Source organism: Phascolarctos cinereus, unplaced genomic scaffold (genome assembly GCF_003287225.1).
Source record: "Phascolarctos cinereus isolate Bilbo 61053 unplaced genomic scaffold, phaCin_HiC Scaffold_4;HRSCAF=312, whole genome shotgun sequence".
Lineage (NCBI taxonomy): Eukaryota > Metazoa > Chordata > Mammalia > Diprotodontia > Phascolarctidae > Phascolarctos > Phascolarctos cinereus.
The window spans coordinates 93,351,411-93,372,966 of record NW_027555847.1 but is presented as its reverse complement, the minus strand read 5'-3'; the positions used below and the strand labels follow the sequence as shown (position 1 = coordinate 93,372,966).

Below are 21,556 nucleotides of genomic sequence, written 5' to 3'. Positions count from 1 at the left end.
AGGCCCAAGAAAGACCCACCTGCTTGTTTTCCAGTTTTACTCCAAAGCAAACAATGTTATAAGAAAGCTTAGGATTGAATTTTTAGGAGACGTTTTGAAAAGGTGACTGGGACCAAAGAGGGAAAGGAGCTACTTGGGCAAAAGTAGGGAAAGAGTGGCTGGGTGTAGAGAGAAAGAAAAAGAGGGAGTTAGGCATGAAAAGAGTAACAGAAAAGAGAAAAGAAAGAAAGCAGTAAGGATATAAAAGATGAAGAAGACAACAGACTGGGCCCAGAAAGGAAAAACAAAGGAGGGTACTGAGAATGGTTTAAAAAAAAGAAAATAGCAAATAACTATAATGTTGTGGCTAAGAATGGAAAAAAACTATTTTTGTAACTTTGATTATGCAAAATACTGGGTAAGCTGGTAAGTATACTTTTGAGATGGTAGACTTTCAAAGCCAGATGCTAGACTAATCCTAAATATCAAAGTGGGGCCATAACCTTTTTGACTGGCACGCCCAGTCATCATCTATTCATCCTAATTTATGATTTCAGACACCAGTGATAACCTTCCTTCTTCCTAAGTCCCTGTGGATTTGGAACCCCCATGTCACCTTGGGGAACTGAATTAAAACTGCTTGACCTGAGATGACAATGAGATCTGGGAAATATGCAAATGGCCTCTGTGCCACCCAAGTGGGCTGATGATGCTGTTCAAGAAGGGAGCTAGAAGAAGTGCACAGGAGATGGGGGGGAGCGAATGGGAGGGGGGGAAGTAGACAAAACTAGGAGTTTTTTGGTTACCTTAAATATAGAGTAAGGGATGAGAAAGGGGAAAAGTAAAGAGAGAACAGGGGGACAGACACTCAAAAAAGGAACAAGAAGTTTTCTCCTGATCTTTGTTTATGTGAGGCATGTAACCTGAACTTGGGGGTCTACTACCTCCTTCCTAGGATACAGTGACAAAAGGTGAAGTTCCTGGCTAACATGGGATGTGTTTCTATGCCTTTCTATGCTGCTCCCTGTACTGGCAATATGAGTGCCATCTAAAATCATCTTTAATGAGAGAAAGTGTTGCATAAGCACCGAACTTGGAGTCAGAAGACCAGGTGCAAAACCCTGTCTCTGTCATTCATTAGCTATATGACCCTGGGGAAGCCCTTTTTGAGCCTGGGTTTCCTAAGCTGTAAAACGGGGATGATAAGGCCTGGATTACCTATCTCACAGTGTTAATGTGAGGATTAAAGAAGATGATGCTAAGATAGAGATGTTGTAAACTGTGAAGCCCTCTAAGGGCCCTTGACAAGCATGACCCCTTGTCTAGACAGAGCAGAAGCTCCCTGAAGCAGCAGGGACAGAATTCAAGTCAGGCCTTGCTTACCTGCACTTATGACAACAGCGTACCAGGTCATCTTGCTGCACTCGATCTGATAGGAACTGAGGACGGCAGAGAGGCAGGCGGATTTTGGACAGAAGCTCAGGAAGGCAGGGCTCTCGCTGCTCCTGGTCATACCTAATCCAGGCCAATGCAGCTTCAAACACCTGCCAGGCAAAAGAGCAATGACACACTGGCTGCAGAACCTCTTTCTGAAAGTCAAATTATTTATGAACTACAAGAATATGATGAAGCCCCGCCCTTGTTAATGGCATTGCCATTCTCCGAGCACTGAAGTCGTCTTAGACTCCTCCTCTCCATGTTCAGTCAGTCATGAAGCCTTAGCGATTTTTGTCTTTCACACCCATTCCTTGTCCTCCATTCTCACAGCCCATCTTGGTATGGCGTGGCCCCAGCCTTGAAGAGCATATTGCCCCTCTGCTCAAAAAACTCCTTCATTTCTGCTATCTCCAATCTAAATGCTGCTTGGTTTAGAAGGTCCTCTACCACAACATGGCCCTACCCAACCTGTCCAACTTTATATCTTATTGTTCTTCAATGTGGACCCTTCGCTTTAGTCACTGTGCTACAAAACTGACATATTCAGTCCTATTGCTCGTATGTTTGTGTTCCTCTCTTTTCTTGGAATGGCTTTTCTTTCTCCTCTGCTGATACAAATCAATCAATAAACATTTATTAAGTGCCTTATCTGTGCCAGGTTGGGAGTGCTGGGCCTGGAGTCAGGACGATCTGAATTCAAATACATCCTCAGACACTTACTAGATGTGTGACCCTGGGAAAGTCACTCAATCCTGTTTGCCTCAGCTTCCTCATCTGTAAAATGATCCAGAGAAGGAAATGGCAAACCATGCCAGCATCTCTGCCAAGAAGACCCCAAAAGGGGTCACAAAGAGTCGGACACAACTGAAACGACGGAATAACAATAACAATGTGCTAGGCATTGTGCTAGGGCCCTGATCAACTCCCAACTCCATGAAACCTTCTCTAACCATTCTATTTCACAATGATATAAACTCTTAAGTACATATTCAATAAACACTAGGTAGTTTAAAAACAATAGCAGCTTAGTTATAAAGCCTTTTACAGTTTACAAAGTACTATATATGCATGTCTATCTGTGTGTGTATTTCATGTACTTTGCTAGGCAACAGAAGAGAAATAAGTACATCCATATAAGCATATATAGGATGTCCCAAAAGACGTATGGGACATTGTGTATATGTATAAATGTGTATTACATAAAGAATATGTATATAGGTTAAATATATATGTATAGTCTGCATATATATATATAATACAGTATATACATGTGCTTACATATATACAGATATAAATCTTTTAGTACTCCTTCTAATCTTATAGTACTCTGGTGTCTATACATATTAGGACTATAATAAATGGTGAATTAAGCTGAAGAATCCTACAATTTGGCACTTAATGGTACTATCTTCCAATTGTTTCACCTGTTTCAGTATTGTGTCCCCAAACAAATGGAGGGGCATGTGTTTTGAATGCCTTCTGCATCCCCAGTGCTCCCAGCTCACTACAGAGTACACAGCAGGTGCTCAGTAAATCCCTGTGGACTGCTCTAGAGTCTCAAAATAGGACATGATGGATGGAAACATCAATAGTTTCCCCCCACAAAATAGCTTAATCAAAAATTTATTTTGCTTATTTCCATTAATAAAAGCAACTTCTAAGTATTCTGACTTGAACATACATGCCTCTCTCTCCCTTTCCTTTGCGTCCCTCTTTTACCAGAAATAGGCTTTAGCCTCTTGAGGCTCAATCTTGTCTTCCTAAAAAGGTCAGAGTGAGCATCAAAAGGGACCACATCTGTTTTGTTCACTTCAAGTAGTACTTAGAACAGTGCCATGAGTCACTGGGCACTTAAACAGGATGCTACACATTGCCATCTTTATAAACCACATTGCACTGTGCAAATGTGAGCTATTGTGATGAATGCCATAACACTGCACGTGCCAGAGCCACTGAAGGAAATACTCCAAAGACCTTTTCTATAGTGCAGTGGCTACACAGGCCTCACCACTTGGGGATGGGCATGGGGAAGAGCTACATCTTGATTCATTCACCAGGCTCCAATGTCCAGAAGTAAACATTCTTGTTTGTGCTGCCACCTAGTGGTCTTCAGGACCACAAACTGCACGACAGACATCCCCAAATTCAGTGGGTGAGTGTGCAGAATAGGTTCACTTTTGAAATTACCTTGGCCCAATATTCTAAGCAAATAACTCAATGACTATGCAAAATTGTGTTCTTACCATTCACAAGGGGCTCTGATGGAGTGTGCTATGAACAATATCATCAAGAGGGAATTTGTACAGCATCGGTTCCTTTTTAAAGCACTCACTTTATCCTCACAACAGCCCTTTGAGACGTCTAGGGGCAGGTATCATGAGGAATACCAGATCTATACCCTAAAGACCCAGGTGTGAGGCCCAAGGCTCTGGCCTTTACTAGCTATGTGACCTTGAACAAGTTACTTAGCCAACCTCTCCAGGCCTTTGATTTCCTCATATGAAAAACAGAGATAATTATGCACACACTACCTAACTTACCGGGCTATGGCAAGGAAAGTGGTGATAAACCCTAAAGGGACATAGAAATAGTCATTATTATGATTTAAAGATGGGAGAACTGAGGCACAAGTAGGGAGATAAAGAGATGTTGGTGAGTAACTTGCCTAAGGCTATGCAACCAAGTTAGTAATCCCTAGAAGACAAAGAAATAAGTACAATATTCTGGGGAAGCAGTAAGGAAAGCACAGGACAGGATGTGGAGCTGAAAGACCCGGCTATGACGCTGACAGGCTCTATGATTAGGGACAAGTCCCTACACCTCGCTGAGGCTCAGCTTTCTCATCCAAAAAATGAAGATAATCAACCCTGCACTATTTACCTCACAGAGCTGTTGTGAGGATCAAATGTGTCCGTGAGGGCACTTTATAAGCTATGAAGTATTATATGAAAAATGAACTCCAGCACAGCTTCACACTAGACAGACTTGCTCCAAACCTGTCCTTCAGAGGCCTATCCTGGACTTTCAGTCCATTTGACATTTAGCACGAGGAGTTTAAGGCAACTGCTCCCACTGCCTGCCTACCAACCACTCTCAGCCTCATCTATAAACTTGCCTACCTGCCCCCAACCTATCTGTCCAGTCCTTTCTCCTCCTTTAGAGTGAATCCTTCACTCCACCCAAGATGTACCAGTGCTGTTCCCTATCTACCTCCTCCCCCCACCCCATCTCCAACACATCCAGAACTTAGAATGTCCTGCCTGCTCTGTTCTGGCCCCACTGAAATCTTGTGCATTCTTCATGGTGCAGTTCAATCCCACAACCTCTACGGAACTTTCCCTGATGACCCAAGCTAGAAGTGACCACTCCTTCCTCTGAGTTCCTGCAGTACTTGCTGCCTGGGCAGTACTGTAGCTACATGTGTACATGTTTCATGTCTCCAATAATACTGTAAATTCCAGGACAGATGCCATGTCTCATGCCTTTGCATTTGACCTCCCCATCCCCTGAACTGAGCCTAGTGTGTGGCTGCACATAAGACGAATAAATATATGAATGAGGGGGCTAAGTTGTTTTCTTGGACCCCTATCACTGTTAGACCATGGACAAGCAAATCAAAATTCAATTCAATTCGCATTGATTAAAAGTTTATTATATGTGAAGCACTGTGCTAAAGAGTAAGGATATGAAGATGAAAAACTATAATACAGTCCCTGTGCTCAAGGTGCTAATAATGTAATATGGTGCACATGTACATAATAAGCAAATATAAAATGTGTAGGCAGAGTATGAGAGGAGCAAAGGAAACTGTGGAAGGAATTCTGAGGTGGAAGAGAATGCTTTTGGCTCAGGGGATCTGGAAAGGCTTCATGGAGAAAGTAGCAACTGAGCTGAATCTTAAAGAAGGAAAGAATTTCAAAGAAGACATTTTGCTTTTCTCTTCAGAGTGCATGGGAAGGGACAAAAAATCAAATCAGAAGATACTGATGCATCACAAAATGCATTCTCTCCCCTACTGGCTGAAAAAAGACAATGTTCCCAACTAACGCTTTTAGAAAGCCTACTGTTCCCCAAGTACCTGCTCCTCTGATTTCACATTGAGCTCATCCCGAGACACCAATTCAAGGACATCGTCAAAGGGTAATGCCAGGAACTCTTCTGACATAGACACCTCCACAAAATGCTGGTGGATGAAACTGTTGGCCGAGTCGTACAGCACAGCACACATCATGGTCTCAGCAAACTGACGGACACCCAGACAGTTCTTGGGGTGAAGCCTTTGGATGTGAGGAAAAGAGAGAAAGGGAGAGCTCAGTGGGGAGGAGAGTGAGATGAAATTTTTCATCATTTCTTAGGTTCCTTCTGGAAGAGCAGAAGGAAGAAGTCTTAATCCTGGCTTTACCACTACATAGCACTGTTTAAACTCTGGGTGAGTCACTTCCAAGGCGGCTGGGCTAGAAGATTTCTAAGGTCTCTTCCAGATTTCAAATGTGATATTTAAGTTAGATTCTAAACTAAGATGTGTACCAGCAAATGCAATGAAGTAAAAAGAATTAGGCCAAGGGGAGGAGGGAGAGAGAAAAGAGCACTGGCAGAGGAAGAAAATGAGCCTGGGTATGCAATTATAGCAAGGCTTTCTCTAGAGACTTGTGTCTTTTTCATTATAGGATCACAGGACCAACAACAGGAGGAGTGTTCTTTAGAGATTCTCCACTACACGCCTCCTCATCTTACAAATGAGGAAAATTAGGCAGAGAAAGGTACACTGACCTGCTTGTGATCTCCAAGGTAAGTAGGAAGACCCACCCAAACCCTCTCTCCAAATGTACTGCTCTCAGGTGAAGAGCTAACACACAGCAATATCCTGTACCTAGATCCTTTGCTGAATAATACCTAGAACGCCCTACTCAGACTCTGGATCAACTCTGATCAGATCATCTGTCAATTCCAAAATAACTGTAATCTAAGACAAACAGGGAAGATCTCTTCTTGCTGGTTCTTTTTGGGTGATATTGATGGTGACAGTAAGCTAGACGGGACTCTTGTCAGAAGACAAAGCACAAAGACGATAGACTTGGGGTGATGCACCGATGAAATTTCCAGCCGAGGTCATTAAGGTTTGGTGAAGGGGGAGGCTGCAGCAGGCACTGGGGATAGTCTTATCCTAGCACTGAGATTCTGCTTCTTTGTCTCTCCTAGTAGTAGTTTCTGGAAAAACCTGAAAGTTGTCAGTTTTTGAAAGCGTACACTTATTTCTCACAATTAAAGTTCTTTCCATCTTGTCTGACCATTTTTTCTCAGTCTCCTTTGCTGGCCCATCAGTCATATCATATCACCTAACAAGAAAGTGTTTGCGGAGGTTCTGTTCTAGACCCTTTTCTCTTCTCTCCCAATAACTTCATCAGCAACCACGGGTTTAACCAAGGGTTTATCACTCTTACACAGACAACTCCAAGACCTGTCCATCCAGGCCTAATCTCCCCACTGAGTTTCAGTCCTGTATCACTGACTGCCTAGCCGACATTTCAATATAGATGTCCTTGAGACATTTTAAACTCAACATGTCCAAAATGGAATGTATCTTCCCTCTAAATTACTTCCCTCTTCCTAACTTCCCTGTTTCTCTCAAAGGCACCACCATCTTTCTAGTCTCTCAAGATCATCTCCACTCTTCACTCCCCCACTTTCCACATATTTGATCAGTTGCCAAATATTGCTGTTTCTACCTTGACAATACCTCTCATACCTAACCCTTTTTCTCCACTCATAAGCTACCAGCTCAGTTCAGGCTAAGTTATCTCTTGCCTAAATTATTCCTCCCTTTTAACTGGTCTCCCTGTCTCATTACTACTTTAAAACAGCACATACCCTGCTACCAAAATAATTTTTCTTAAGTGCAGATCTGACCATCTGACTCCTCTACTCAACCAACCCTAGTGGCTTCCTATTGACCCAAGGACAAACATAAACTCCTTTGTTTGTCCTTTAAAACTCTTCTACAGGGGCAGCAGGGTGGCGCAGTGGATAGAGCACTGGCCTTGGAGTCTGGAGGACCTGAGTTCAAATCTGGCCTCAGACATTTAACACTTACTAGCTGCATGACCCTGGGCAAGTCACTTAACCCCATTGCCTCACCAAAAAAATAAAATAAAATAAAACTCTTCTACACAACCTGGTCCCAACCTATCTTTCAAACACTGCTGGGCATCATTTTCTCCTTCTGACATCCAGCCAAACAGGCTTTCTCTCTGTTCCTCATACATACAACACTTCATCTTTTTTCTCTGTGCCATCCCATATGCATGGAATCTAGTCCTTCCTTCCTGACTTCCTTATTACAGAGCTCCTCTCTTTCAGATGCAATTCAAGCATCATGCAATTTCTGCACGAAGCCTTTCCTGATCCCCTCAAAATGCTAGTGCCTTCTCTCTCAAATTATCTTGCTTTTAATTACTCTGAATATATTTATACTTATTCACTTTATATCTGTGCTGTATATAATTACTTGTCATCTCCTCCATTAGAATGTAAGCCATTTGGGAGGAAGGCTGTTTCATTCTTTCTTTCCACAGGTCCTGGCACATAGTAGGCCCTTAATAAATACTTGTTGGTCAGCTGACATCCCTCTTTTTATTTGGGATCATGGGCAAAGAATAGGAGTGTTTTTATCAGACGTACAAAGTTCAAAGGTCTCTATGTGCTCAAGTTTAAGCCAGGCATTTCTAACACAGATACTGATAGATCACCCTTACATAACACTCCGAGGTTTACAAACTCTTCTCACAACAACATCATGTGAGGTAGCTAATAGAAGAAGTATTATTCCCATGGCACAGTTGAGGAAGGAGCCTCAAAGAGGTTAGCTAACTTGCTGAAGGTGAAGTGTAGGAATCATATGTGAAAGCAAGGTGTTGTGACTCCATACCTATGGTTCTTTCTACACCACCACATTGCCTCCCTAACAACAGAGCAGCTGAGCATTAAAAAGGCTTTTATGACCAACACCAATTGAATATGATGGTTCCTTTAGTCAAGCATTGGCTTGCTTGGCCTAGTATCTGAGAAGGTCCTACTTATGTTCTTTTTAGAGTAGAAGCTAAAGAGCTATGGAAATACTAGAACATTAGCCACATGTACCTTTTCTATGCTACTACATGAGAAAGCTTCATTCCTAGATCTCAGTTTTCAACCTTGAAGGAGGACCCAAAACCCACCCTTGAAACCTGACCAGAGTCTTATTGCCTATGAGAGTAGTACCAAAATACGCTTAGTCTTATGTGCAGAGATGCCCACCCCTGCCTCTTCCAAACCAATTTTTGGTTTCTATAATCCGTTTCCTGACATTTTCCTTTGAGCAGGCTAATGCTAAGTGCTTCCTGGGCATTAAGAAATAGTTGCACTGAATCAGACAGAATTCTTTCTACTCTTCTTCCCTAAGACTGATTGGTGATCGCAAAGGAACAATAAGTACCTGGCTGGAAAACGAAGTAGGTCCTTGCTGTCATCTGAAGCTCAAGAAAGCCTGACTTTAGCTCATCTTTAAACTTTCTTTCTCATTATGAATTTAATTATCAACTAATATAAACATTCCACTATACAAAAAAAGAATAAGATACAGGCTTGTACAAGAACTACGACCTTCTGCCACGTACTGTTTGTTTTTAAGCCATATATCTCTGTGAAATGGAAAGTTGTACTAAATCTGCCTTGTGTCCTCTGCTCCGCTTCTCTGCGTTCTTCTGCGCACTTCATTAATGCTCTTCTCCAGCGTGTAACTGTGTGTGCAGTTAGCACTCACTAGCACCTGGAGGTAGGAGGAGACTGGGATGCCTTGCTCCACAATCACAGCGGTTGTGCTGCCTGGGGCTGGGAGGTGGGCTTGGCTCAGGGGGAGCAAGCTCGGGAGGGATGAGGAGGAAGGTGAGCAGGCTTGGCACACCAGGGATGAAAGGAAAAATGACACAGTCAGGGGTGAGAAGAAGGCATCAGGGCAACAACACAGAGCAGACTCAGCTCACGTGACCACTGTCTTCATCACTGCTCTCATTATTAACTATTGACCTTTCTTTGCAAGGCACTCTGAAGTTTGCAGTTCACTTCACATACACTCTCTCCTTTGAGCCTCACAACAACGCTATGAAGTAAATACTACAAGGATTAGCCACATTTTTTCAGCTGAGGAAACCAAAGCACAGAGAGGTTCAGTGACTTGCCCCTGGTCACATAGCTAATATACATCAGAGGAGGGATTTGAATCCAAGCTCAACAATCTCTTCAGTCTGCACTGATCCAGACCTCACCATACTTAGCTACAATTCACAATGTGCCTCCTTGAGGGACAGTTTAGATGCTGCATTATAAAGGGCTTTGAATGCTAGACTAGAGTTGGAGCTTAATTCTCTAAGTGAGGGGGACAGTTTTTTTAGCAAGAGGATAACTCACAACGTGCTATTTTGGGAAGATTAATCTGGCAGAGGGTAGTTATGACTTCATTCTGATTTTTTAAAATATCATCTCTGCAGCACAGTCTTTCTTACCAATCAGCTCCTCTCATGTGGTACAATGACATGAGCTTGAAGGGCCCAGAAAACCCTGGCCAGGGACTCCCAGGGCAGAGGGAGACCATTCCTTCCCCTGCTGGGTTCTCTTTGCCCTCTCACCTTTCTCTGAGGAACGTGCAGCAAGCATCTTTGATGTTCTGCAGCTGTAGGAAGCTGGCCCCCATGAGCAAGGACTGGACATTCTGCTGATCGATGGCGAGGTGGCCATTGTAGGCAAAGTTGATCAGAGCCTCCAGGGCACTACAGTAAGAATAGGAAAAAGCAGCAGAGTTAACCAGAGGTGTTTCTCTGCCAACTTTCCTATTCAGCAGGCAAAGAAAAATGTACCAGACTCAAAATCAGACTGTGTGAGAGACATCTGTCTGCCTCACTCTAGGACTCTACTTGATCTCAATAACCCTCCTGTCACATGGACAGTCATTTCTAAACATGTTTTGCTTCCGTGTCTCTCTGGAATCTCTCTGAATTTCACACACCCTTGCTTCATTTTGGGCACCTGTTCCTTCTATTCAGATCACTCCAAAGTTTTCCCTTCTCTGATACCATGAAGATTCCCTTTTATTTTTTCCTTCCAACTTGTTCCATATGCGGAAGTTCTTCACTCCAAGCCCCCTTGCCCATCAGAATATATTCTCACCCTCACTCCCTGACCTTCTGCTGTTCCATTCTCTGGTTTTCCTGCCCTTCCCTCTAGCCTCAGGGACTGTCAGGACTCTAAGCATAAGTTCACTTTGAAAAATCACCACCCAAAGATTTGGCCTTGAGGAAAAGGCTCAATAAGGCCATCCCTTCCCTATCTCCTCTCCACTTAACACATATGCCAAGCTGGACTAAAACATGCCAATGGCATTGGACCTTCCTTGGAATGTTTGGGTGGAATTCTGGGGCCTCTCTGGTACCGATGGAGAGAGTCACCCTTCCCACCTATGGAGACACACTGTGGGATTTGCACCACAGAGAAAGAACTCAAAAAGCCTTGTCCATTTGTTTGGCTTGACATGCCAAGTGTGTTCCTTCCCCCAGAAACACTTCAATAATAAATTAACAGCTTTAGCCTTTACTCATGATCTAAGGAAAAGTTTTATTTCCTTTTGTTGAAAGGGTAGCAGCAACCAGGAGCCTCAAGTAATAACAGCACCTCAATGGCCAGTGCTTCCCTGACAGTAGCTGAGAGCAGGTAATAATGTCTGAGTTTCAAAGCAAAAGTCTTAAAAAGCGAGAAAAAGCTAATATGTATCATGCAGACCCCTACGCTCAGGCAGGCTTTCGCATCAATCAGACCCAAACACAATGGGATATTATCAAAATCTCTGGGTCTCAAGGTAACATTATGCAACTTATCTCCTGTGTCTTAATAGACATATTTAACCTTTCTTCTCTCAAAGGGTCAGTGTGAAAATCTCTTATTTCAGGATCTCTGACCATTCTCTTCACTATTTCCAGCATGATTTTTCAGTAATATTTTAATCCCAGGAGGCCAATATGACTAAAAGGCTATGCAATAGATGAAAGATTACTATTTCACCACGTGACCTAAAGCAGGTCACCAGTCTTCCCTCAGATCAAAACTTCACAATGCTCACAATATAACATTTGCCAAGCACTGGGCTCTTGGCCTGCACGGAGACCTCCACTAATAAGGGAAAGAATACAGGAAATAAATAAATAAAGAGGTGAAAACACTGCTCTTGGCTGCGTGAGCCAAGTCACTGCAGCTCCTTTATTATCATTAAAGGACAAGTGTAAAGAACAAAGACTACAACAGCCATGAGAAACAGACTGTACTATGTAAATGCACAGTGCAGTCAACGATAGTTACCTTGGATCCATTCCTTGCATTACAATCTCATCCTGCTTACATTCCATCATGTCATTGGTAAACATAGCGTGAAAGTAAGGGATTGACGCAGCTAAGACAATCCTGTGAGCACTAAATTTGTGATCTCCAACCTGCAGAGGGAGAAAGCCACAGAAAAATAAAGTGGGGGACATAAATACACAAACCCAGCCTGCCTGCTTACCTCTCCTGGACGCTTGTCATTGTCTGGATACAGCTTGGGGTAAAGACTTGCAAGCGTCTCCCTCAGAGCAGGGTCGGGGCTGCCTCTGTGCCGCAGCAGGCTCCCCCTACATGCATCTCTACTGCGGATTCCCTCAGCAGTTAGGAGGCCACAGAGTCCAATCCCTTTGACCTAGAGAAGAGGTCGTCACCCTGACTCCTAATTTACATACAGTTCTGAAAACTTCACTCATCTCAGTTCTAAGACCATAAGAGATTAGAGGCAACAGGTTCCAGAAGAGTGAGGCAACAAGCTGCTCCCTAATAATTAGAGCTTTAAGGTTTACATTTCAAATACTGTACCAAAATTACAAATACCTACAAAGATCTCATTTGATCCTCACAACAACCCTGTGAGGTAAGAGTCTCCCCATTTTAGGGATGAGGAAAATGAGGTAGCCAAAGGTTAAGTGACATGCCCTGAGTCACAAAGCTAGTGAGTATCTGGCAGTAAGGCAGAATCTGAACTCAGGTCCTCCTGACTCCTTAAACAATTCTCTATCCATAGTGCCACCTGATGGTCAGGGTACCTAGGGTTACTTTGGTTACCATGGCAAAGAAGTGGATTACATTTCATAAAAATTTCAATCCCAAAAGGTTAATTTTTTAAAGAAAGCATTAATACTTCAAGGGGCAAGTTTCACTTATCTGGAAAATTCATTCATTTGGAAATGGCTCATTCCAACGGAAAGTCACATAAACGAAGTACTACTCTGTTGCATTTGTATTCTATCCATTAGTGGTTACTGATACTTGCTATCTAAGTACTCAATGTTCACTGCCTCTACGTGTTCTAGTTCCTTGATTAAATGGTAAGCTAGCTACTTGTATATGGGGATCATATTTTTATTCCTTCCTTATGAATCCTCGCCCTTAATCAACTGATCAACAAGTATTTATTCATTAAGGGACTACCATGAGCCAGGCACTGTTACTGTGGATACAAAGACCAAAAAAAGGAAATGATTCCTAAACATATATTATCATACCTTTATAAGGAAGCTGATATTAAGAAATAAAAACAAAGAATGACTTATGTCAAAGAATGACCAAGCTACTAATGGCTAGGTGAAACCTACTGAATCAGAAAACAGTATTAGTGATTAAGACTGAGAAAGATTACACTGAAATGGTAACTAATCAGAGCCAAGACCAAGCATTTGTGGAACAAGATTCAGTAAATGACTAACCAGCCACCCACAACTATTGCTGCAATGGGCAACTCAGCACCATAAAGCTATCTGCCACGAGGATCAGAATTTTCTAGCATTAAAATGATACGCATTTTAAAAAAGCAACATTTTAAAATGTTCTTCATCATACCTTCCCACTCAATATATCTTTCATCTAGGCAACTGCCATGCCCTCATCCTAGTTTTCAACTGAACTCAAAGGAGAAGTGATAATGTGATAAGTAAGCTCATTTCCTTAACCTTTACCAGCAAAGGGGGAGGGGAGACGGGGGGGGGGGAGACACCCAACTATTCAGAACCAAGTATAACTGTTTTGAACCACTTATTCTATTCTACATTATCTCTTTTTACTTTGAAGAACCTGACACTGTGAAAGGGTGCAGAACTGCTCTTATTAAGAGGCCATGGAGGTCTCTATCCCCAGGGATGTCTTCCAATAAAGCACAAAGGCAAGTTCACCTCAGGACACGTTCATGAAGCAACATAAGGCAAAGGCAGGTATGAGAACTGCTACCGAAGGCACTTGAAACCACAGTGTCAATCATCACCCAAGCTTACTAGTGAAGACAATGCCATAACTCATTTGGCGTTGCATAAAATAGGTACTTAATAACTGTATATGCTAAATTGAATAGTATCTTACAGTATTTATGTTATGTGAAGATTTTCCAAAACAGGAAAACCCGTGATACAAAACCTTTTTTAGGCCAAGGCTCCTGTTCATTATTCTAATCACTCTTTTTATCAAGAGTATCCCAGTAAATTCAGTATATTTCATGGCTTAGTCAATTAAACATTTTTAAGTGCTTATTCTATACTAGGTTATTAGGAATATTGCAACAAAAATGCCATCATTTGAACTCAGGACTGTGTCATTAAGCACCTAATGAATACATAGTAAATATAAAACACCATAATCCCTGTCTAGAAGTGCTTTACATTCAACAGTTAATAATAACGACAATTTGCAAACTATAAGGCATGAGATATGGTCTTTTGACTCTAATTCAGTGTTCTTTCCACCAGAGTAAGGTATCAAACTGAATATCATGGACATTTAGAGAATAAGATGAAATACAACAAGGTGCTCATTTTGTACCCTTGTCAAACAACAAAGGAATTAGAGATGGGAGAGAACAATGAGTATTGCAGTCCTCTAGAGTGGTGGTGTCAAACTCAAATATAAATAGGAGACAAAACTGTATGTAAGGATCCCTGTGGGCCACATATTGACTTTGAAGACCATATGCTTGTGGTCTGCGTGTGTATAACACACACATACATAAAATTAATTTCTTTGGTCAAATATTTCCCAATTAGAATTTAATCTAGTTTGGGTCACACTCAGGAGTGTTGTGGGCTACATGCCTATGTTTGAAACCTTTACTCTAGTGACTTTCATGGAAGAGGAGGGAGTTCTCCTGAGGCAGAAAAGGCAGGGTTGAGGAAGGAGGGCATTCTACCTGGGGCAAACAACCTGAACAAAGAGGCAGAAACTGTAGGGGTGGGGGACTAATGAGGAAATCGGCCTTTTTAGACCAAAGAAATCAATGTGTATGTATGGCAGTGACAGATTAGGAAAAATGCAGTGGGGGTTTTAGAAGGTCTTGAAAGCCAGCCAGATACTATTTGGTGGGTTATTTGAACCACTGTAGAATATTAAGGAGAGGAATAACATGATTAAAGTGTGTTCCAGGAAGATTCAGTATGAATCAGGTGACTGTGCAGTTCATTCTGCTAAACCCATATCTGACCGTGTCACTCCCCTATTCAAAAAGCTCCACAAGCTCCCAGACACCTCTAGGACAAAATGCAGGCTAAAGGCCTTTACAATCTGCCTCCTATCTACCTCCCCAGGTTTATCACATGTTCATTACTACTCTTCTTCAAGAGCTCCACTCTGGCCAAAATGACTTAGCTGATGTTCTGATACAACACACGCGCCCCCCCCCCCCCCCCCCCCCCCGCTTCCTCTCCCCATGCCTTTGCCCAGCCCATTCCCTTCTGCCTACTATACCCTCCCCCCTCACTCTCCTGCGTCCCTGTCTACAGAATCTCTCAAGGCTAAGCTAAAGTGCCACCTCTTGCCAAAGTTTATCATGATTCTTCCAGTCCTGCTAGTGCCTCATCCCAGAAATTACTTTGTAGATATTGGGTATTGAATTAGTTTGGTCCATGTCATTTCCCCCCAACAGAACAAAAACTCCTTGACAGCAGGAACTGTTCGGTTTTTATCTTTGCATTTCTGGTGCCCAGTAAACAGGAGATGCTGAAAAATGTGTGCTGCATAAATGAAAGACTGGAGAGGGACGGAAGGCTGCAGAGGAGCTCCAGGGGGAAAAAGAAAGGTCTCTTTAGGAGTTCTTCATGTTATAACTTGCTGAAAGGTACCATAGACAATGAAGTCATATCAATCTTAAACATATATGCTATATGTTTATATATATAAAGTATGTGTGTATGTATATGTATACATGTGTATATGTATATACGTTTTTATATGTGTGTGTGTGTGTGTGTGTGTACACACACACACCAAATGGTATAGCATCTAAATTTTTGAAGGAGAAGTTGAATGAGTTACAGGACGAAATAGATGATAAAACTCTACTAATGGGGGGACCTCAACTTTTCCCTCTCAGAACCAGATAAATCTAACCAAAAAATGAAAAAGGAAGTTAAAGAGGTGAATAAAATTCTGGAAAAGTTAGATATGATAGATCTCTGGAGAAAACTGAATGGGAATAGAAAGTAATATACCTTTTTTCTCAACAGTACATGGCACCTACACAAAAACTGACCATGTATCAGTACATAAAAACCTCACAACCAAATGCAGAAAGGCAGAAATAGTAAATGCATCCTTTTTGGATCATTATGAAATAAAAATTATAATGGAAAAAGTTTAAAAATTCATTGGAAATTAAATAATCTAATCCAAAAAAATAAACGGATCAAAGAACAAATCATAGGAACAATCAACAATTTCATTAAAGAAAATGACAACAATGAGACAACATACCAAAATTTATGGGATAAAACCAAAGCAGTACTTAGGGGAAAATTTATATCTCTTATTTACATAAATAAAATAAAGAAAAAGCAGATCAATGAATTGAGCATGCAAATTAAAAAATTAGAAAAACAACAAATTAAAAATTCCCAATTAAACACCAAATTGGAAATCCTGAAAGTCAAAGAAGAGATTAATTAAAATTGAAAGTAAGAAAATCATCAAATAAAACTAGAAGCTGATTTTATTAAAAAAAAACCTAATAAAATAAACTATTAATTAATTTGATTTAAAAAAGGAAAGAAAAAAACCAAATTACTAGTATCAAAAATGAAAGGAGTGAGAAAATTAAGACAATTGTTAGGAGCTATTTTGTCCAATTATATGCCAATAAATTTGACAGTCTAAGTAAAGTGGATGAATATCTACAAAAACATAAATTATGCAGATTAACAAAAGTAGAAATAAAATACTTAAATAACTCAATAACGAAATCAAACAAGCCATCAACTTTTTCCTAAGAAAAAATCCCCAGGACCAGATGGATTCACAAGTGAATTCTACCAAACATTTAAAGAACAATCAATCCTAATACTATATAATTTGGAAAAATAGGGGAAGAAAGAATCCTACCAAATTCCTTTTATGACACAAATATGATGATGATACCCAAACCAGGAAGAGCCAAAACAGAGAAAGAAAATTATAGACCAATTTCAAATACTGATGCAAAAATTTTGGGGGCAGATAGGTGGCGCAGTGGATAGAGTACCGGCCCTGGATTCAGGAGTACCTGAGTTCAAGTCTGGCCTCAGACACATGACACTTACTGGCTGTGTGACCCTGGGCAAGTCACTTAACCCCATTGCCTAGCCCCCCCCAAAAAAATTTTAAACAAAATATTAGCAAAAAGAGTATAGTAATTTATCACGAGGATCATACACTACGGCCAGGTGGAATTTATACCAGAAATGCAGGGCTGGTTCAATAGTAGGAAAACTATCAGCATAACTGACCATATCAAAACCAACAGAAATCATATGATTATCACAACAGATGCAGAAAAAGCCTTTGACAAAATACAGCACCCATTCCTGTTAAAAACACTAGAGAACAGAGGAATAAATGGAGCTTACCTTAAAATGATAAGTAATATTTATCTAAAAACATCAGCAAGCATTTTCTGCAATGGGGATAAGCTAGAAACCTTCCCAATAAGATCAAGGATGAAACAAGAATGCCCATTATCACCTCTTTTATTTAATATTGTATTAGAAATATTAGCTATAGCAAAAAGAGAAGAAAAAGAAATTAAAGGAATTAGAATAGGCAATAAGGAAACAAAACTATCACTCTTTGCAGATGATATGATGTTATACTTAGAAAATCAGAGAGAATCCACTAAAAAACTACTTGAAATTATTAAAAACTTTAGCAAAGTTGTAGGATACAAAATAAACCCACACAAATCATCAGCATTTCTATATATTATGAACAAAGTCCAACAGCAAGAGACAGAAAGAGAAATTCCATTTAAAATAACTGTAAGCAATATAAAATACTTGGTAGTCTACCTGCCAAGACGAACCCAGGAACTATATGAACACAAGTATAAAACATTTTTCACACAAATAAAGTCAGATCTAAACAATTAAAAAATTTTAATTGCTCATGGGTAGGTTGAGCCAATATGATAAAAATGAAATTATACTTAAATTAATTTACTTGTTCAATGCCATACCAATTAAACTATCAAAAATTATTTTATAGAGCTAGAAAAAAAGAATAACAAAATTCATCCAGAAGAACAAAAGCTCACGGTTGCCAAGGGAATCAATGAAAAAAATGCAAAAGAAGGTGGTCTAGCTGTACCAAATCTCAAACTGTACATTATAAAGCTGTAATCATCAAAATAATCTGGTATTGGCTAAGAAACACAGTGGTGGATCAGTGGAATAGATCAGGTACAAATTACATTACAGTAAATAACCATAGTAATCTAGTATATGATAAACCCAAAGAGCCAAGCTTTTGGAACAAAAACTCATTATTTAACAAAAACTGCTGGGAAAAGTGCAAAATAATATGGCAGAAACTAGGTATAGACCAACATCACACACCATATACCAAGATAAGGTCAAAATGGGTACATGAGTTACACATAAAGGGCGATATACCATAAGCAAATTAAGAGAGCATGGAATAGTTTATCTGTCAAATTTATGGATAAGGGAAGATTTTAGGACCAAAGAAGACATAGAGAGCATTATAAAATGTAAAATAGGTAATTTTGATTATATAAAATTTAAAAGTTTTTTACACAAACAAAACCAATGCAATCAAAGTTATAAGCAAAGCAGAAAACAGGGGGAAAAATTTGCAACAAGTACCTCTGATAAAGGCCTCATTTCTCAAATATATAGAGAACTGAGTCAAATTTATAAAAATACAAATCATTCTCCAATTGATAAATGGCCAAAGGATGTGAACAGACAATTTCCAGACAAAGAAATCAAAACTAACTATAGTCATATGAAAAAATGCTCTAAATCACTATTGATCAGAGAAATGCAAATCAAAACAACTCTGAGGTACCACCTCACACCTATCAGATTGGGAGTCTGACAAAGAAGGAAAATGTTGGATGTTGGAGGGGATGTGGGAAAACTGGGACATTAATGCACTGTTGGTGGAGTTGTGAATGGATTCAACCATTCTAGAGAGCAATTTGGAACTATGCCCAAAGAGCTATAAAACCGTGCATACCCTTTGATCCAGCAATACCACTGCTAGGTCTATATCCCAAAGATATACAAAAAAAGGGAAAAGGATCTATTTGTACAAAAATATGTATAGCAGCTCTTTTTTGTGGTGACTAAGAAATGGAAATCAAAGGGATGCCCATCAATTGGGGAATGGCTAATCAAGCTGTGGTATATGATTGTAATGGAATATTATCATGCTATAAGACATGACAAGCAGGATGATTTCAGAAAAACCTGGAAAGACTTACATGAACTAATGCATAGTGATGTGAACAGAAGTAGAAGAACACTGCACACAGTAACAGCAATATTGTATGATGAAGAACTGTGAATGACTTAGCTATTCTCAGCAATACAAAGATCCAAGACAATCCCAAGACAAAGGACTAATGACAAAGCATACCATCTGCCTCCAGAGAAAGAACTGGTATTGATTGAATACAGATTGAAGCATGCAATTTTTCACTTTCTTTCTTTCATTTTTTTTATCCAAGTCTTCCTATACAAAATGACTAATATGGAAATGTTTTGCATAATTGCACATGTATAACTTACATATGATTGCTTGCTGTCTTGGGGAGGGGTGAGAGGAACGAGGGATAGGATCTGGAACTCAAAACTTTAAATAATTTTTTTTTAAAAAGGAGTAAGGAAGTCAAGAAGGAAGAGTACTGAGAAAAGGCCATTGGATTTAGCAATCAGAAGATCACTTGGTCATTTAGGAGAAAGCAACTTCAGTTGAATGATGGGGTCAGAAGCTAATCTGCAAGAGACTGGGAAGTGAGTACAAGATGAGGAAGTGGATTCTGAGGAGGAACAGGGTCAAAAGAGAGAATAGAATAAATGGGGGGTATGATAGGATGAAGGGAAACATACTTAGCTTTTCACAATATAGAAGTATTTTACATGACTACACATCTACAGCCTGTATCGAGATGCTTGCCTTTTCAATGGGGGTGGGTGGGAAGGGAGGAAGGGAGAAAATTTGTAACCCAAAGTTTTAAAAACGTATGTTAAAAATTTAAAAAAAGAAATAACTAAATGATGGATGAATCTATATGATCTGTTAGGTCTACGTTTAGTGCACAAAGTTCTTTTTTTACTTTTTTCTTATCTTTGTTCATAACAGACAAGTATGTCATAAAAGTGGTCTTGATTAGTATATGTTTAGCTGTACAGGTCTTGTCTTTTAGGATGCAATAGGGTATTCATGACAAGTCTATAATCACTGTGAGTAGAACTTATGTGTCACATGGTTTAATGCAAAAAACAAATAAAAATCTCCTAAGGTGGCTATCACTGCAAGAGTCCATGTAAAAAAAAAAAAGATGAGGAAGTGGAGACAACCAGTGTAGATATATTCTTCTTGACATTTAATTGTGAAAAGCAGGAGAAATACAGGACATAAACTGAAGGAGATAGCAAGATCAAGTAAAGGGGTTTTTGTTTGTTTTTTTTAAAGGAATGGTGTGAGCTGGGCATGTGTGCAGACAGCAGGGAAGGACTGAATAGTTAAGAAGATGAGGGTTGAGGGGATATGAAAAAGGCAAACTGCTGGAGGAGATATGTGGAAATGGCATCAAGGGCACAAGTAGCAGAACTCGTTTCTGTAAGGAAAGGAAATACCTCTTTGTCTGATACTAGTGCAAGGGAGGAAAGAATGGAAAATGATGTACAGAAGTTCTAAAGTGAAGAAGAGGAAGAAATTTATGACAAGATAGCCTTGATTTGCTCAGTAAGGTAGGAGATGAGGCCCTCTGCTGAGAAGGAAGAGAGAGAGAGAGAGAGTAAGTGATACAGAAGGGTTTAGGAAAGTAAAGGTTTAGAAGAACACCTGTGGGGGAGTGTAATAGTCACACAGAGAAGAATGAAAAGACCACCATGCACCACTGACGGCCCAGCTGAAACTTGTATTTCCATCAGCTCCTCCAATTTCTAGTGGAGTCAGTATGGACAGATGACTTCCACTAGCAAAACTCAGCGGCAAACTAGTAGGAAAACAAATATGTTCCTTCTTTTAAATTCACGTCCCTATCAGTAGCACCACCATTCACCTACACCTTCCATGTTTGAAACCTTGGTGTTATCTTTGACTTTTCCACTCATTTTATCTTTCATATACAATCAGTAACCAAGTCTTGTCAATTTTATCTCTTTGGTCCCTCTTGAATGGTTCCTTTCTTTGAATTCCCATGGCCATCACCCCAGTTCAGGCCCTCATTACCACCTGCTTGGATTACTACAACAACCACCTAACAGGTCTTCCCATTCCCTGCTCTAGCCTTTATGTTACTGATGGAATAATCTTACTTATGGATTAATTCAAGCCCCTTTTACTCAAAAATCTTTAGTGACTCTTTATTGCCAAAACACTTTGGCTTCCAGGCCCTCCTCAATCTGGCACCTCTGTGCCTGTTTGGGCATACTTATCTCTTATTACTCCTCTCCACAGCCCATACTACAGTCAAACTTAAGTACTCTCATATGATGGCTAAACCAAAGAAATATGGTTTACTACAAGTGCATAAAATTGAACAAGAACAAACCAT

At 40.2% G+C, this 21,556-nt stretch overlaps 1 protein-coding gene across 7 annotated transcripts in view; it reads right to left on the bottom strand.

Moving 5' to 3' along the window:
- The window catches only part of KLHL18 (kelch like family member 18), an 87,697-nt gene that overhangs the window by 29,769 nt on the left and 36,372 nt on the right, over positions 1-21,556 (bottom strand). For 3 of the 7 annotated variants that reach the window (XM_078152447.1, XM_078152448.1, XM_078152449.1), the window contains exons 2-6: positions 11,797-11,927; positions 10,077-10,217; positions 5,495-5,693; positions 2,137-2,280; positions 1,363-1,523 (exon numbers count right to left, since the gene is read on the bottom strand). In XM_078152447.1, the coding sequence (XP_078008573.1) occupies positions 1,363-1,523; positions 2,137-2,280; positions 5,495-5,693; positions 10,077-10,217; positions 11,797-11,927 (776 nt within the window). The remainder of the gene's footprint in view (positions 1-1,362; positions 1,524-2,136; positions 2,281-5,494; positions 5,694-10,076; positions 10,218-11,796; positions 11,928-21,556) is intronic. The other 4 variants (XM_020999066.2, XM_020999067.2, XM_078152450.1 and 1 more) reach the window with 3 other exon arrangements.